General features: G+C 34.3%; 1 protein-coding gene across 1 annotated transcript; it reads left to right on the top strand.

Moving 5' to 3' along the window:
- The first annotated feature begins 216 nt into the window (after positions 1-216).
- LOC110384638 (pro-neuropeptide Y) lies at positions 217-14,748 on the top strand. Its single transcript, XM_064042151.1, has 3 exons — positions 217-357; positions 13,326-13,497; positions 14,411-14,748. Exons 2-3 carry the CDS (start codon positions 13,331-13,333, stop codon positions 14,523-14,525), a joined length of 282 nt encoding a protein of 93 aa, XP_063898221.1. The 5' UTR covers positions 217-357; positions 13,326-13,330; the 3' UTR covers positions 14,526-14,748.
- The last annotated feature ends 2,983 nt before the right edge of the window (positions 14,749-17,731 follow it).

Below are 17,731 nucleotides of genomic sequence, written 5' to 3'. Positions count from 1 at the left end.
GCTCTAAGCCTAATTGTAACACCTACTTTATACATTGTGGAATGCAAATAAATAATATGAATATGAATGAATGAAATGGAGTCTTCTCCGTGTGAGAGGAGGCCTATGCCCAGCAGTGGGACGATAACAAGGTTGTGAAGTAGAGTGTTTGAAAGTCGTTTTTTTTTGTTTTGCAAACAGAAAAAAAAATATCTAAAAGAAGTACTTTTTAGTGCTAACGCCGTCTCCTAGCTTCAGTTGGCTCACGTCCCGCCCACCTGTAGCGGTTGTATTAAACGCGCGCGACGACGCAGCGCCAGCATTGCTAGCGCGGACACCAAGCACCCACCAGCTGCTCACCCGCTCACTGGGATACAGGTTAGTGGTAGATTTTGAATTTCAAACGCAAGTTCTATTTTTGGGAATGGGAATTTAGAAAAAGAAATGTTTTGGGTATAAATTTTTATTGCTATCGTTTATTTACCTATTGAAATACATATTGATTACATATTTAACAATTAAATAAAAATATATTAATTACAAAGACATTTATATAACTAAATGACTACTAAATAACTAAAGAAATGATTACAATAAAAATTAAAACTATCCTAGTAAAAAATAAAACTATAATTGCAAAACTAAAATTGGAGAGATTGTGTTTAGGGTACAAAGTTGGAAATATAAGATTATTTTTTTTGTAAATGTTTAATTTTTTGTTGCATTCAGAATGCAACAGTTAAAAATAATAAAGTATTTTTTTTACAAATGCATTAATTTGTACTTAATTAACCAAAAACGAATGTAATAAAATTATTACAACATTCATAAGAATAAAACTGAAAATGTACCTACTTCTTAATAAAATATTTTAATATTGATTTCAATATTAATTTTAGTCTGAAGATTCCTTTAAGTACCTATACTTAGTTATTGCATATTGCTAAGACAAACTTAAATGTTTAAAAAAGGATAAAAGTAGGCAGACACCGTTATAAATATTTTAATTTTATGTAAGGAAACGAAAAAAAGTAACAAAAAAAAACAAACCAAAAATAATAGAAGCGTGAATCAATTAAAAAAAAGAAAACCCGCCATTTTGAAATAATTTAAACAAGGCGGACCTTTGTCAACCCTACGGCGGAATATTAAATCATTTTTGGCAATTAAACAATATTTACGACTAGCTGATTACCTTAAAATTGTTGAGAATTTTTCTTGCCAACTTTTTAGCATACTAAGTTAGTTAATATAAAATTATTAGCACGATAAATCTTTTGAAGAGGTTGGTAAGTTACCTTTGCCTTTTTGACTTGAAATTAATATTGTCTATTGATGGATTTTACTCTTAAGATGTCACCATCATCCTCCTGCCCTCATCCCAATTTTATTTGTGGTCTTTTCCTGTCATACTCTTCTATCTGCCGTCATCTCACAAGTAACATTCTTTCTTACCATATCTACTTTCACACAATCCATCCATCATTTCTTTGGTCGTCCTGTTCCACTATATCCGTCCACGTTCATGTTCAAAACCTTCACATGACTTTCAATAGATATTAGTTTATCCATTGATTTGCGATTAGAGATAGAATTTAGATGAAAATGTCAGTTGCAACTTCTTGTAAGCAAATTAACGGATAGGTTATAGAAATGCTCAGTTTTAGAGCTACCGAGCCAACTACTCTTACCAGTGCTGCTAGCTATTTCATGTTGACATTCTAATACATTGTCCAAAAAAAACGGTAGATCCATGTCGTAAAACGTCATCTACATATTCTGTTACTTTCAAAACAAATTGTTTATTATTTTAACGATTATGTAAATATTTTTTTTCATTTAAAAATAAAGCTTAGATTCCTCTGTTTCGATTATTAATATCCATATTTCGATATGGATGATGTGCACATTATAAAGATTCACACTAAGTATATGCCTTATATTTTCTTTTTAACACAAAGGTAAAGCGAAAGTTCTCTGCGAAAGAACCTAAATGAAGCGTTGGTCTAGTTATCATTAAGCGTTTATCCTGCAAAAGGTCGAACATTCGATTCTCGTAACAGACAGAATATCTGATATTTTTGGAAATACTTCCGCAGTACTAACCCAATATTTTTTTGCGTTGTTGATAGCAATGAACTTTCCTAGTTAGTACGAGTTTGAATGTCGCGAATTTTGTGGCATTGGCAATTGTAGTTCCGTTGTAGTTATTCTGAGCATAGATTGATTAGTTCACGATACTGTCAAAACCTGGATTATAAATTTCCAAATCATCATCTCGCATTGAGTTAGTGTGGTGATTAACGCTCAATCCCTCTCTGTGTGAGAGGAGGCCGCAGCCCAGCAGTAGGACGATAAAAAGGCTGATGACGACTGACAAAATACTGAACCCTAAATAAAAATGTGTAAAGATATGATTCCACCCGCAAAATTGCACAATGCATGACAAAAATGTATCTCTCATCATGTAGTTTTATTCACTTTAATTAATGATTCCATTGTGGGTCCAGTTGTCGGCGTTTCAGACTACTTTTGATACGGGTTCGGGGAACAACTAGTGAAATATATAAAAAAAAATATTTCGGAGAGTTGCAGTATTTTACAAGAAGAATAACCAAACCATAACCAGCCGTGTACTTGCCGATCTTTGTACTTATCAAGCGCCCGATCAAACTGATGGCCGACTAAAAAGTCTGAAGACTAAACTCTTATTACTTTTTAACTATTCGGCCAGCAACAACTTAACTTCAGCGAAACCTCCACAGTAGGTAACCAAGATATTTTTTTTATATTTGTCTTTTCTATACAGACCTACATAAATCCACAGCTTTCTGATCCATTGATTGATTTTGACATTTTCTACTGCCTAACATTTATCTGAATCAATTTTTACTGATGTTTCTCTCTAGTTTCCTACTACCCCTACATAAATCCACATTTCTCATCCCTTGAAATTTTCTACTGCCTTACATTTTACCTGAAGTCAATCTTTCAAGTTTCACCAAGTTACGACCCTTATAAATATTTGTATGACAACCGGAACTGACAGTTTAACGATCAAGAGAACGGACAGGTTGTATATTTTGAAATGATCACCTATCATAGATAAAGTAATAACACATAGGAATTGGTGGGCGTTTCTGGGGCTGTCTCATGTAATCTTGACGTTCGAAATGTGCTGTTTTTCAGCCTACTTTCGACTAAATGGTTTTTGATTTAGATTTTTATACGTATTATCAAGTTTGGGTGTATGTATGTTTGTTACTCATTATTTATCTGCCTTCATCTTGTGCACTTCAGTCGCATAGCGTGACTGCCGTGCACTCGGTTGTCGGGTTCGATTGCTAGGTTTTTTGGGACGAATCTCTTTGTAGGTAAGAGACCTTTCATAATGAAGCCTGGAGTCCGGAAGTTGGTGAATGATACACCGGCGAATCTGAGAGTATGTTAATGAACCTGCGCCTGATCGCTTTGGTGGGATTGCCGTCCCATCGGGTTATTAGAGTGAAGGAATTTGAAGTGCACCAGTGTCAGTGCAAATGCTTATACTTGTATGTAGTGCACTACAATATGTTCTGCGCCGATGGCTGATCTCTATATATGAGAACGACAGCCGTGGCAAACAGGCGCAGTATATTATCTTCTTCCCTACCTACTTGTCTATCTGCCGTTACCTTGCAAGTAACATATTATTCCTCCATCCACGTCGACTTGCCTTGCACACAATCCATCCATCGTTTCTTTGGGCACCTGTTACTTAGTTAGCTAGGAGAGCTATTCTAATCAATTCTTAAATACTCTTTAGGCCCAATGAGATCTAATTTCACCAACAATATAAAAAAATCACAGTCAGCATAAACGTCAGTTTTTCTTGAAACTACCGTTTAGCTTGAAAATTCATAGTAAACAGTTGTTTTAAGAAAACTGACGTTTATGCTGACTGTGAATTTTTGTTTTATGTGTTAAATTCTCTTTATGCAATATAAATTCGGCATCAAACCTTTTTGTTTTGTCAAAAGTCTTTGTTTTTATAATCTGTGACAACAATGGCGGGAGATATCGACGCCATATTGGTTTATTTCGTATCAAGGTAGCAATCAAATTAATTTAGCATACAATAGGACAGATTTGTGACGTCAAAACGTTTTTATAACAATTGGGGGCTTTGAACGTTCTTTTAAAATACACAAATTGATTTTAGACCAGGGAATCGAACCAGCGGGTACAACGCGGGTCCAATCAGTAGCTAGACCATTATAGAGTTCTGATTTTTATAGAAAACTAGCTTTTGCCCGCGGCTTCTCTACTTTACTCCCATAAACTGACTTCGCTACTTTACCCTATTTTTTTTTCATAAGAACCTTCTCCTGACAATAACAAACACAACAAAAAAAGAATTAGCCAAATTGGTCCAGGCGTTGTTGAGTTATGCGCTTACCAACACATTTAGCGATTCATTTTTATATAATAGATGATTACGATTAAAAAAAAAACCTAACTAATAAGTTTGTTAGTTAGGATCTCACGCTATGTGGTTAAACCATAACAATAGGTATATAATAACTATAAAATATAATAGGTATATACAAAAGTCTGACTCCTAACTCCTAACATATTAAACTGCCAAAGTAAATAGAAAAGTTGTTTTTGTTTAACACGCGTCAAATATTTTTTCGTGAAAAACGCAAAGCAAAGCAAATTAAAGATATTTTAATTGCCCATGTAATTGGTGTCTAGTTTGACACTCTACAGACCTATTTTCTTCTGTCTATGACAACGCAAAAAAAACTAATACCATTACGAAAATTACTCTTAATTGTGATTTTATCAATTTTTTAAATTGTTTTCTAACCCTTATCTGCTACTAGACGTTTTCCCGCGGTTTCACCTGTGTATTTTGGGCACTTCTGTCAGTTTTCGAGCTAAAATGTAGCTTATGTTACTCGGGAAAAGTGTAGCTTTCCAACAGTGAATGAATTTTTCAAATCAGTTCACAATAGTTTCGGGGCCTTTAAGGTACAAACAAAAATAATGTTTTCTCTTTATTATAGATATTAGTATACCTATAATACAAATCCCACGTGACTTAGATAGATCCTATTTTTAGGCACAATACCAAAAATAGACTAAAGATATTATAATCCTAGTATTTTTAGCGCGCACATTCAAATATCGAATACTTACGCATGCCAAAATGGCCACTAAGGTTGTGCAAAGAGGTTTGACCCGCACCATAGAGAAAAGAGTTGTAGATGTCAAGTTGATAAAAGAGTATTGTTAAGATTCTATTTTGAATAAATGATGTTAGATTTTATTATTTGATTAGGTATAGGGACAATTGTTCGTTCAAGAGCCTGTGGGTAGGCGATTTCTTATATTTTCTCTTGTATTTAGGGAGAGGGGAAGGATAAATGACGTAAAGGGATTTTTAAAAAGGTCAATATACGGAGCCATTCATGTTTTTTGGGGTTAGTTTCTACTACTTACGTTGAAGATCAGCGTATTTAGTTAATTAAATAAAAAACCGCAGATAGAACAAAATACTTTTATTTTTGTAATAATAAAAACTTCTAAAGTTAAATAAATAGGTAAATATATCTTATTTTAGAACTCGTACCCATAAAATAAATACTTAAGTACCTACATATCTATATGTATTTTGAGTCAGAAGATTTTCTCATGGTTTGGATTAGGTATCGGAAATATCATTGTTTGTCGACAACCACAGATGGGTTTTGGTTCTCTCCATTTTAATCACTGAATTAAAGATTTTGTTTCTTTGTTTTTTTTCATTAATAAAATTAAATTTGTTATGGATAATAGATAAACATAATGGGCCTTACTACAAAAACTTTAAACCCTGTTTTACACTTGTCTAATAAAATTTTGGCTGCAAAATGAACCTTATGTCAACGTCATAATTTGACATTTTTTTAGACAAGGCATAAACTGACGTTAAAAAGTTTTTGTGGTAAGACGGAATGAGACTAGAGAGATCTCGTTTAATGACAAAGTTATTTTGCAATCTATCCAACCCCTACAATATAGTAGGATACTTACCAAATTCTTATTTTATACAATTGCAGAAAACTTCCTTACAGTCACAACATACATACGTTAATACATACGTAATGAAAACAACCTTTAAACCCCAATCAAATGGTTGGCAACTCGTTCCCGAAACGCAAGTAATTAAATAGAATTAAACAATTTATTCTAAATTAAGAGTCTACGCGAGAAATGGGGGTTGTTAAGATTTTACGAGCTCACCTAAGATCCTGTATGTGGGAGGAATGTGTTGCAAACAGCTATTTAAAGATTACACATTTGTTTAACTGTCTAAAGTGTTTTCAATCATCAGTGGACTTCTATCTGAGGAATCAATATGGCGGTTTGACGTATTGTCTTGACAGCTGTCAAAACGTCAAACATATTCTGAAATTAAAAGTTTTGTGGTGATTGGATAATCAGCCTTTATTGACATGTTATAGTTTTTAAGATTCATAATATAATAAAAATAATGAGTTAACTTGCAACTAATATTATAAACCTGAAGAGTTAATAGTGTAATAAAAAGTTCGTTTTTAAATAGGACCTAAAGATCGTTAAGGCTCAAAAAAAATATTAATCTGTCTAGACCTTTTCAGACTATATTATATAAGTAATATTATTTTCCAGTCTTATATCTGACTACCAGTGATTTACAAAAGACTTGAATACTTACACCTCTTTACAAAAATATGCCCATAAATTGATCAGTTGTTCAGCTACTCGGCAATCTAGAACAAGATGTTTTAAAAATCCTCAAAATTCACCTATAAAAACGCCTAAAAAATCTTCCAGCTAAAAATAGGACCCTTTTTAAACAGCAAAGATTGAAACAGGTCTTTAAACACATTTAAAACAAAATTCTTCTGATTAAGTCGGTAAAAATGGTGCCTTGGGGACAGTTTTGGCTTCCATTAAACCAACTTGCGTATATTCTTATATGATATGACTTTTTAACCAAAAGTGTGTATCTTCATACCCCTGCCTGCCTCTGAGGTGTCGTCAAATTGTGTTTTACATTTAAACGTGTGCAACGATTTTTAAATGGTTTTTCTGAGGTTTATTTTATATTTATAATTTTAGGATTCTTTCAAATACAATTATTCTCATTTGAAAGAATCTATGGTTTGCTATGCTTAGATACTCGGTGGAAATCTACAGCGTGCCTATGTAAAAAGTCCATATGTATAACCAAATTAAAAACTTCTTCCATTTTGAGAAGTTGGTTAAAAATTGCTATTTCAGAGATGCAGATTTTTTCTGAAGTAATTTACTGAAATCTATTAGAATAAAAATTACGTTGCGTGCGATACTTTACACAGCCAGGTAGCTATTTTGAAGGTAGAAATTTTCAAGACCTGTAAGTAGGTACTCCATAACTCATAAAGAACTAAAAGATCATAAGTCAGAAAGCTCAACCGCTGCGACATCTAAGATGAAATATTCAAGCCATATCAAAAAGGACGAACGCAATTAACAGTACCTAAGTTTTGTAAAACTTCAACTTGTAAACTGTTTCGCAAAGTTGGCGGGAATTCATACCACGGCCGCCATCTTGCACGTTCCGTTTCTAGTTAATGTGTTGCCAAGCGTGAAAATAATATCCGCCGTGGTGTGAATACTGCCTTTGAGGCTGGCAACACCGTTGGCTGTTTATTATTCAAATATTTTTGTTCGTGCGTTAATTTTTCAGAGGATTTGCGTGCTGGTAGTTATATTGGTTTAATAATAGTCTTCATTAAAGTATGGTAGTCTATTGATATGTGCGTCTTGAGGTATAAAATATGAAGATTATGTATGCAAATGGCTTACGTGCTAAGAATTATAATTACTAATGTAAATATGTAGGTGTATTTATTTATTAAGTAGGTACATATGGCACTTACTTACGCAATAAGTACCTAACAAAAAGAATTTGCAGCAGCAGTTGACAACATATTTTGGATCAGTTAAAACTCTTATACGTACCTATTTATCTAAAATTGTTAAATACCTATATGATAGATACCAATACCAAGATAACGAAATCATTGTGGCTTGAAAAATATTCAATTTGAATTCTAACAATCTAATTAGGTACAACGAAACAGAACCTAAACGATCACTGAATTTTTTTCAACAATAGGTAACTACTTAATTTTTTCAAAAATATTTCAAGAACTTTGCTCAATCAAAGCTGCATCCACAAGTTAAATGTCGTCGCACTTGATTGCAAACGAAATACTATTTATAACAAACCATTGAAAACCGGCTAAAACAAAACAAACTAGAAAATTGGCATCTACCCGCATCCAGCAACGCATGATGGAAATTGTGGAGCCTCTTCATTGTTAGAACGGCGGCACACGGGGGCAAATCAACTGCGTAGGGTTGGGTGGAAGAGTATCGATGTTTTATCGATATTTAGAAACTATTTCTTTAGGGAGTTACTAGTGTTAATTGCAAGCATTGCCAATATTGAAAAGGTCTTAAGATATAAAAGAATTTTAGAGTTTGCAGTATGCGGGCACTGAAAACTTTTAGTCATCAGATAGTTGGTTTTGGTTCGTTAATTGGCATGAAGATGAATGCCAGGTATTTGGCCAGCATCATATCATGTCAGCCGACTGTACAGTCCGCAGTGTACGGGTACTATTGTAGCAATTGTCTATTTGAAGAATAGCAGCAGGCTAATGTTTCGATAAATAGCTTAAAAGTTCATCTCATAAACTTGTTGTATCAAATTATGATAAAAATAGTAAAAAATAGTCAATTACTAATATATCTCCAATTTTGGAATAGGGTATTTTAGTCTAGATGAGAAAAAAATTAAAAGTGTATTACAATGATTGTTTAGAGGAAAAGCAATCGGGAAATGTTAGTTTCACTTCGTAAGGTACATAAATATATTTTTTATTGCAGTTTAAAGTTTTTATGTTTTTTTATCTGTCTTTGAACACTACGAAATGTCGCCGCCATGCTAATGACGTCATTACGGTAGTAAACAACTTTTAACCAAGTGTTTCTCATATTTATATCCACTGGTACTTGAATCCATAATTTGTCTGGTGTTTTTACACTAGTGTTCTCACATTCAGAAACAACACACCAACGATACGGAGCATAATTACTCATTATTAAAATTTTAAATACATATCAAAATATGTATTACTGTAGTTTGCTTACTAACGTAATGACGTCATGACCAAAAAACAATCATGGCGTCCGTTGTGTGCCGCGTTTTCGCGAAATACGCGCGAAATTTGAAATTATGATAAAACAATTAATTTATATTCGTACATAACGTGAGAAAAAAAAATATTTTTATTTTTTTAGAGATATATTAAGACTAAAGAATTTATTTAAGATATATTTCAAAAATGCATGTAATACCCTATTGGTAATAAGGTAGTAGCTATTTTTTGTATATTACACATACAAAAACGACTTACATAAAAGAAAACCCTTGAAGTCTCACCAACATTTAGCTTTAATTTATACCAAAAAATATGAAACACGAAAATATCGATATCGATAACTTACCCTCAACCCATCCCTAAACCACTTGTTGTACGGGGCGGGTAATTTAGCCGCTCCCCATTGAAAGACGGGGAGCTTCAAGTTAGCCGGGCAAACACCGGCTAAACGGGTATTTTTACAAAATGCCAAAGTAAATTGTTTGCTAAATAAGAGGTTGGTGTCTTGATTTTAGGGAAAATAGGGTTGAAGATTTATATTTTATGGTAGAGTAGGTCAACGTTTAAGATGATTTTAAAGGAACGTTTTGTAGTGGTAGTAGACGGTTAGATTACATGTCCTATCATGTACCTAAATAAATAAATAAAAAGCGTAACTTGGTTTGCCAATAATTGGTCATGAAAGCAGACAAACATAATTGATAAAGAATGCGACGCATTTCGGCTCCAAAATGGACGAATGTAGCACTGTTTAGGATATCATTCACTGCACGGTATTACGAAACACATCATACCTACAAGAAATAGGTACAATAATTCAAAACTACTTCTTTCTTATTGTCTGATATTAAATTGGTGCTTAGGAATCGTGAATAAGCAATATGATGAACAAAACAGTGCTATTTGAAAAAACGTATGTAATAAAAATAGTAGGTTTATTTCATCGATTAAAAATATTTTTCTTTTTTACAAACACTATATCTAAGGAAGTGTAGCTAGTTAAGCTAGTTTATTCAAGTGCAAAAAAAAAAACAAAAAAAAGTTAACACCTACAAAGGAGGTGCGTAAAAAATCTTTCACCTTTTCCGAAAAGGGTCGCTTACAACGTAAACGATTCAGATGTTTCTTACAAAACTAATTATAAAGTTCAAAGATGACGCATTTTCTTGAGAAGTTATTTTAAAAGAGTAATTTACACATCTTCTGTAAAGGGCAACAAAGATTCTTAATGGCCCAAGATATTCGTCAACACTGTTCTTAATTAATATGTTCTTTGCAAAACCTTGTTGGTCATTCATTAGCTGGTTTTCACCAAATTACAGTAACAGAGATAGTTTTTAAATATGATTATCTATTTTGAGGAATTAGATAGATAGACAGAAGCCGAAAATAGATCTCAGTGGCGTGCACTTGGAGAGGCCTATGTCCAGCAGTGGACTGCGATAGGCTGATGATGATGATGATGATGATTATCTAACCATAGATTTTTGAAAATCAATCTGATTTGCTTAGCTTTTTCTCAACTCAACAACTTTCCCAATTTTTTTTTTATTCTCAGCCGTTTTATCACAATAGCATAAAAGCTGCTTCAAATTCTGAACTTTGTTTTTCAAATCAAATGGAATCTATGTTCGTTATAGCATAGAAAATTACGACAGCTTCCAAACACAAGTGGCTTACGTATTTACTCTGCAACATCTAATTAATACATGAAAACCCACACAAAAGCGAAAAGATTAAACATTAAAAACTGATTAACATAATCACATAAAGCTGGGACATCGATAAATAACTCAATATTATCGATAAAACGAGTGCTCGCCGATTAGCACTCGCTTTGATGTGTCTGACATTTATCGATGTTTTGTTATCGGTGGGAACAACACTAGTACCGTAATTAGTGCTGTGAATCTAGTTTTTAGTGTTTTATAACTTTATAATCAATTTTTATGGTGTTATAAAACTTATAAGGCTCTTGTATTTGGTACTCAGACACTTTATGATAGATACTTGATTTTTCAAGTATGTTCACCATAAATGACGCTGTTGCAAGTTTTATAAGAGCTTGTAAATGTGACAATATTTTATGGGCTTGAAAAGTACGTTGGACACCCATTGACCGAATGAACTACCCTCAGAGAGTAGAAGGTATAACATACCTTCCAAGAGGCTTTAGTGGCTTTTTACCCGAGCGCGGAGAAGTTCTTACGGGATACCGGTGAAATCAATGGTGGAAACTAAACTGGCAAAGCAATGGTGGACACTAGTGAAACGTATGGCCATCCAAATTAAAAAGTTCATTACCTCGGAGCACACCTCATTAACTCCGTTTTCATTATATAAATGACCCCACTGTATTTGAGTATCATTTCAAATAAACTGTCAAACACATGAGATTTACTTCAGCCCTGGAACACAAAAGTCTCCAAAAGAAAGATGGGCGGCTTCAGACTTTCGTTTCAACGTTCTTTCTAACAACACCCACAGCGACCACACCGGAAGAATAACATTTAAAGCAAAACCATCACATGAAGCCTGCTCTTCTTCTTCTTCCTCCTACCCTATTCCCAATTTTATTTCGGGTCGGCGCAATATGTCATTCTCTTCCATTTTCCCCTCATCATCTTTCAGGCAAATCCATCAATTTTTTCTTAGGTCTTCCTCTTCCTCTCCATCCATCTACATTCATACTTAGCACACACTATTAATAGTAAAAACAAACTATATTATTATAATGCTAATTACATGCCTTAACCATATAAAATGTCCAAACTGCATTGTTAAATATAACTTCATCATTTTGGCGCGATCGAGAGCTTAACAAACATGGCGGCTTGTATGCGAAGCGCTTGACAGTTGTAGCCTCTGTGGTAATTAAATTATGGTAACTTTTGTTTCTGATCGAACAAATGTGGGTTTATTTTTGGGTATTCTTAAATTGTTTTGTAGGGTTCCGTAACTAAATAGTAAACGCTCAAATATAAATCAAAAGGTGACAACATTTGAGCATATCTTTATTTTTGGGAAGTCAGTTGAAAATGCCTCCCCCAAGAAAGAACAAAGAATAAAAGAAAAACCATTAACCTATTCAACACAAAATTCGGAAGATGAGTTAAAACAAAAACATTTTTCACAGCCCACAGACTTCATCATCTACCTGGACTTTTCCCAACCATATAGTGGGGTTGGCTTTCAGTCTAATCTGATGCGGCGAGTGACACCTGGCATTCCTAGTTACGTGGAGCCTACTACTACCTATCTGAACCCAATTACCCGATACCATACGCATAGTAAAACTGACAGCCAGCCGGGATCCCACCAATTTAACGTGCCTTCCGAAACATAGCCAGACTAATAAACCAATAAAAATCAGTTGTGTAATACATGAAAAAGGCTGTAACACTTGAAATACAATCAGTATTTAGTTATATCTTGGTGCATTCATCTGTGACTGCGATACTGGGGATTATTTCCTAACTGATGTGAGATTAACGCCACGCGTCAACACGTGGCCTGGATTTTTACTATTTTATCGATCTAGAAATGCGTTACTGTTGTTAGCAAGCGTGACGATTAATTTTTTCTCCAATGGGAGGAAACCTGTGTTCTTCAGTCGAACCGTAAAATGGCTGATGATAAACGAGGAGGGGTGAAGAGAACCTTTCAAAACGTATCGTACTTAAACTTGATAGTACTGATGGAACGACCACAACAGAGCCAACTAAGTTTTGCTCGGTCGTCCGTCACAGTCGTGTATAAACTATCGACATCCGTGTGTGATCACGAGCGGCATTCATATACTCGATCTATGAAGACTCCATGGACCCATTACAGAGTCAAAACCTCCACAAATACATCAACAAATTACCTATCTCTTACACTTCTCCTCAACTTTGACCTCCGAAAGTTGGTTATTTTTTAACCGACTTCAAAAAAGGAGGTTCTCAATTTGACCGTATTTTTTTTTCTTCCGTATAAATCACATAAGAAGTGATGAATGGTGGGTGTTTTACGGGCAGTCTTTTTAAAATTTTTGACATTCAAAAAGAGCTGTGTTGTAGCCAAGCAGGATAAACGATTTTTGATTTTGATATTAAATTAACCCATCACTTTTCTTTGCAGTCAAAATGCGTTTCCTCCTCGCCGCCATGTTGCTGTTGTCAGCCATCTTGTCGTGCGCCGCGCAGGCGCAATATCCGCGCCCGCGTCGCCCCGAGCGCTTCGATACGGCGGAACAGATCTCCAACTATTTGAAGGAGCTGCAGGAATATTACTCTGTGCATGGGAGAGGACGGTGAGTTTGTAGTTGGTGGCAAAGTTTGTGGCGGCTTGCTGCTAATTTCAGAGTACAGGTACTTGTGGCTATCAGGGACCACCGAAGCTCAATAGTGGTGTGATACTAAGCTTTTAGACAGCATTAAGTTTGGCACTAGCTGTCGATGAACATGGAGTAAAAAAGTAGTAAAAATATTCAAGAAAATAATATCTAATGAAGGAATCGGTCATTGCTAAAATGTATCATCTGTGCAAGATGATTAAAATGAAGAGTTTCTTGATTAATTATCACCAGAAACTACATAGATTAGACAAAATGCGCTGAAATATTCTAGTAACGTCGATCTCATAAGATTCCTGTTGGTCCCACGTTGGGCGCCAATATTCAATCAAGTTATTTCTACTACGCAGTTACTTAATCAAATATTGATAACAACTATTCGAAAAACAATAACACCAACCAGACCTGCTTATACTATTTGGTTTATTGGGCGCCGATGATAATAGGACTGTACCACAGTATGTTGTATTGAATGCAGTCTTACTGTAGCGCTTGTCACTTGTTCAGTTAGTAGTACCACTACTCGACACTAGATGACACTGTCTTGTGAAACTGATTCTGATAAAAGCGCCATCTGTTATTTCAATATACAACGACTGACAAACAGGTTATTTCACCGTAAAGAAGTTGTCGGAAAGTTTTCGTCAGAAATCAAAGATGTATTAGGGAACCAAGCAATTTTTAATAGTCTTAACTTTAACATGTAGTGCTGAAACTATTTTTATGCGGTTTTTCAGCAAAGCACCTATTTGATAAACTTGGAGGTTTTATGTACTTATGTCTTTAATTGAACTCGTTTCTTACTGTAAAAAGTCTTCTATATAGATAGGTGACAAAAAACTTTTGACTAATTAATATATTCTTGTTTCAGATACGGCAAGAGACAAATGCACATAGCCGATGCTTCAGTAATATTCAGGGAGAGTCCATTTTTCGAGCACAATCTTAACGACGAACCGGCCTTTAAAAACCTTGGTTATAAGTAAATAAATAAATAACTAATATACTTAAATAATAAATAATATACTAACATTGTTATTAACATATTCCCGAGCAAATGAAACTGAATATTTTTAATGTTATTTTGCTTATCTACAGAATTCATGCTAGTTTTCAACTGTGATTTGATTTGTTCTTACAAATTAATAATAATGAGGTTATTTTTCAAAGAGATGGGTATTTATAGACTTATTTTTTTTATTAATTTAATAGTTGACAACTCAAATTCAATACTTGTACCTATAAGACGGTATTTTCTAAGCAGTTTGTATGAAACTGTAAGTTCAAATTAAGCTATTTACTTTTTTATTACTTATATTTTTACAACATTTGACTTTATTTTTGACACTCTATAATTTATATGTTTTATTTACAGCTAACGTTATTGTTTTACCCAAAAACTTGACATCAGTTGTTATTATAATTCTATGTACACTTAAAGAAAGCCCATCTGTATCAACTATTATTTTAAATAACTAATTACATATTCCTCAAATTATATTTTAATATTTATTTAATCAAAATGGCTCACTGTATTTAATTTAAACTTAATTTAAACAAATCCGCCATAAGAATCTAGTCATTAAAACGCTTAATTTTTCCAAAAAGGTTCCTAAAAATAGTTTTCAAGCTGGGTGCAAAACTATTTTTAGAATTTTTGCCGCCAAAATTTTATTGTAACAGTTAATAAAACTAATTTAAATAATGAACAGAAAATAGTGTAACTAAACATGTATGTAGTATTTATTCAAAATGCAAGATTGTTTCATCATGTGTCTTTTGTTTTATTTTAAGCCTTATATATTTCCTTCATTTTTTCAGCCCTTACGATATTTTAGAAATTGACATTAACAGAGGAAAACCTTTTTTTTAACGACGTCCAAAATCATCAAATGCCCCCTCTCGCTGTGGGTTAGCAGCGGTGAGGGAGTGTCAGACTCTTACTGACTAAAAACCGTTGTGTTCCGTCGTAGGCCTTTTCCTACCAGGGCCGCGGTAACTCTTTCGAGCAATCCCGCAGCCCCGGCAGGAAAGGAAACCTCTCAAATACCTATAGAAAAATGAGGTAAATAACATTAACAGCCGCATTGTCAGTTGTTTTTGTAGCATACTACGGAAAAGGCTAGGCCGATTAGATGCCGATTATTAAATATTTACAGCAAAATTAGTTTGGATGCAGGCCCGCCGCTAGCTGTTTGTTCGCCCGCGTGCATAACTGATTATGCCGCCCTACGACTACATACGTTTTGTCAAAAAATATATAAGGGGTCCAGGGGTCCGGAAATATGTTATTTGGTGGGTTTCCCGTTGAAAAGTCAACTTATAAGATACATTGCATATGTAAGAGAGAGAAATTTTTTTACTCTAAGGACACAAAACAAATAAAAACTACTGTAAATCAACAAAGCAAAGTCAAAAAGTAAGATATGCACATAAGTGAAGTGCAAAAGCCGCGAGCGAAGCGAGCGCGATTTTTTCCTTAGAGTTTTCATGAAGTAAACATATCATATAAAAAGCCATAACGGACGTGCGCGAAAAATGTTTTTTCGGAATTGAATGCCTCAACAATTAAACAAAGATAAAATGCGATATGTGACATGGAGCCGCGAGCGCAGCGAGCGCGAATTTTTTTGGGGATGCAAAGGGTGAAACAGTCAAAATTAATAGGAGACGACCAAAGCTAGGGCGGCTTTTTCTGAAATTTTATTGGTTTAATTTTGCCGCCCCCTAAATAGCATTTGCTCCACGCTACGCCACTGGTTGATCTTAAATCGTTCTTAAGAATCTTTAATTTTGAAAATGTCCTTTCAACAGATGTACCTAACCGAAACCGGCAGTGTAAGTAATATTCTTAGCGCTATTGCTGTGTTCGGAAATATTGAAATCAAATCATTAGTAAAAAGATATTATATTTTTTAAATATTACGTGATAACTCGCTAGATTTGCCGCCCCCTAGGACGTGCCGCCCGCGTGCTGTGCACGCGCTGCACGCCCGCTTACGGCGGGCCTGTTTGGATGTTATTATTAATAATCTAGAAAGATGTAAGTATTCTTAGCCATCATTTGTTCGAAAGAGTTTCGAAGGCCCTGAAACACAATGGTCACAATCCTACTAACAAAACGTTCATGATTTGACTGCCAATTATCTTAATAACTACGATTTCTTCTTCAAAATGCTCATTAAAAGCTAGCAAAGAAAATAACCTTGAAACAATACACTTTTAATGTACACTAACATACATTTGGCTTACCTAATTAGCACATTTACTATGTTAGTACTTTATAATCTGTGTTCCCTCATAGAGTTTTAAAACCTCCATCAATTAAGTTGTTCCACTAGAGAGTGATCAAATGACATCACTACCACATCATTTGATTTTTAACCTTGTGACCAACAGTGGAGGGTCGACTTTAACTTGACAGTGGTTAATGAAAATACACCAGAGTATTTATCTCTGCGTATAGAAGTAAAGTTTGTAGGTTTGTCTGTTTGTAGCAATGAAAAAGTTATTTTGGAAACAAAATTAAAAGCCAGTGATGGAAATGCGGTAGAATATTTTGGAATACTCAAAAGTCTTATTAATGACGTTGACGATTCGTCAACGAATAATGCCTAAATCTGTACACAAATACTAAACGTCACTAAGTACCACAGTCTTTTATAGAGTGACATCGCCTTTGGTACGAATCAGTCAAGCTTGCTTTACGTCAACGATAACTCCAATATCACCTACTAAATTAATCCGATACGTCACTATCATATTTATAAGTGACGTTGACGTCTGACTTGTGAATCCAGTTAGGATTCAAAATGGCGTGACGATAATCAAAATTATCTTATAGGTTCTAATCCCAAACGTCACTAGACTAAATAAAAGGTGACGTCGTGTTAGTCATAATGACTCAAAAGAACAAATCGATGACGTGTCCACCTGAACGATAAGTTAAGTATGTGAAACTAATCGGAAACGTCACTATCGTAAGTGACGGTGGCGTATGACTAACTGGAGTCAAGATGGCATGACGATAATCAAAATTATTTAAACCTAAACGTCACTAGACTATATAAAAGGTGACATTGCCTCAATCATGATTCAAAAGATAAAACAATGACGTGTGCCTCATTTGAAATACAACTTCTATACAAATATCTACTAATCCGAAACGTCACAATCATATTTACAAGTGACA

The sequence above is a fragment of the Helicoverpa armigera genome, chromosome 27 (genome assembly GCF_030705265.1).
Source record: "Helicoverpa armigera isolate CAAS_96S chromosome 27, ASM3070526v1, whole genome shotgun sequence".
In the NCBI taxonomy this organism is placed as follows: domain Eukaryota; kingdom Metazoa; phylum Arthropoda; class Insecta; order Lepidoptera; family Noctuidae; genus Helicoverpa; species Helicoverpa armigera.
The sequence above is the reverse complement of the archived record's forward strand: the minus strand, read 5'-3'. Positions and strand labels throughout refer to the sequence as shown.

What these genes read in the sequence shown, in the direction of transcription:
- LOC110384638 (XM_064042151.1), top strand. Translation starts at nt 13,331, where the DNA reads ATGCGTTTCCTCCTCGCCGCCATGTTGCTGTTGTCAGCCATCTTGTCG. An exon ending in TCTGTGCATGGGAGAGGACG is followed by an intron (nt 13,498 to 14,410) that starts GTGAGTTTGTAG and finishes TTCTTGTTTCAG; the next exon opens with ATACGGCAAGAGACAAATGC.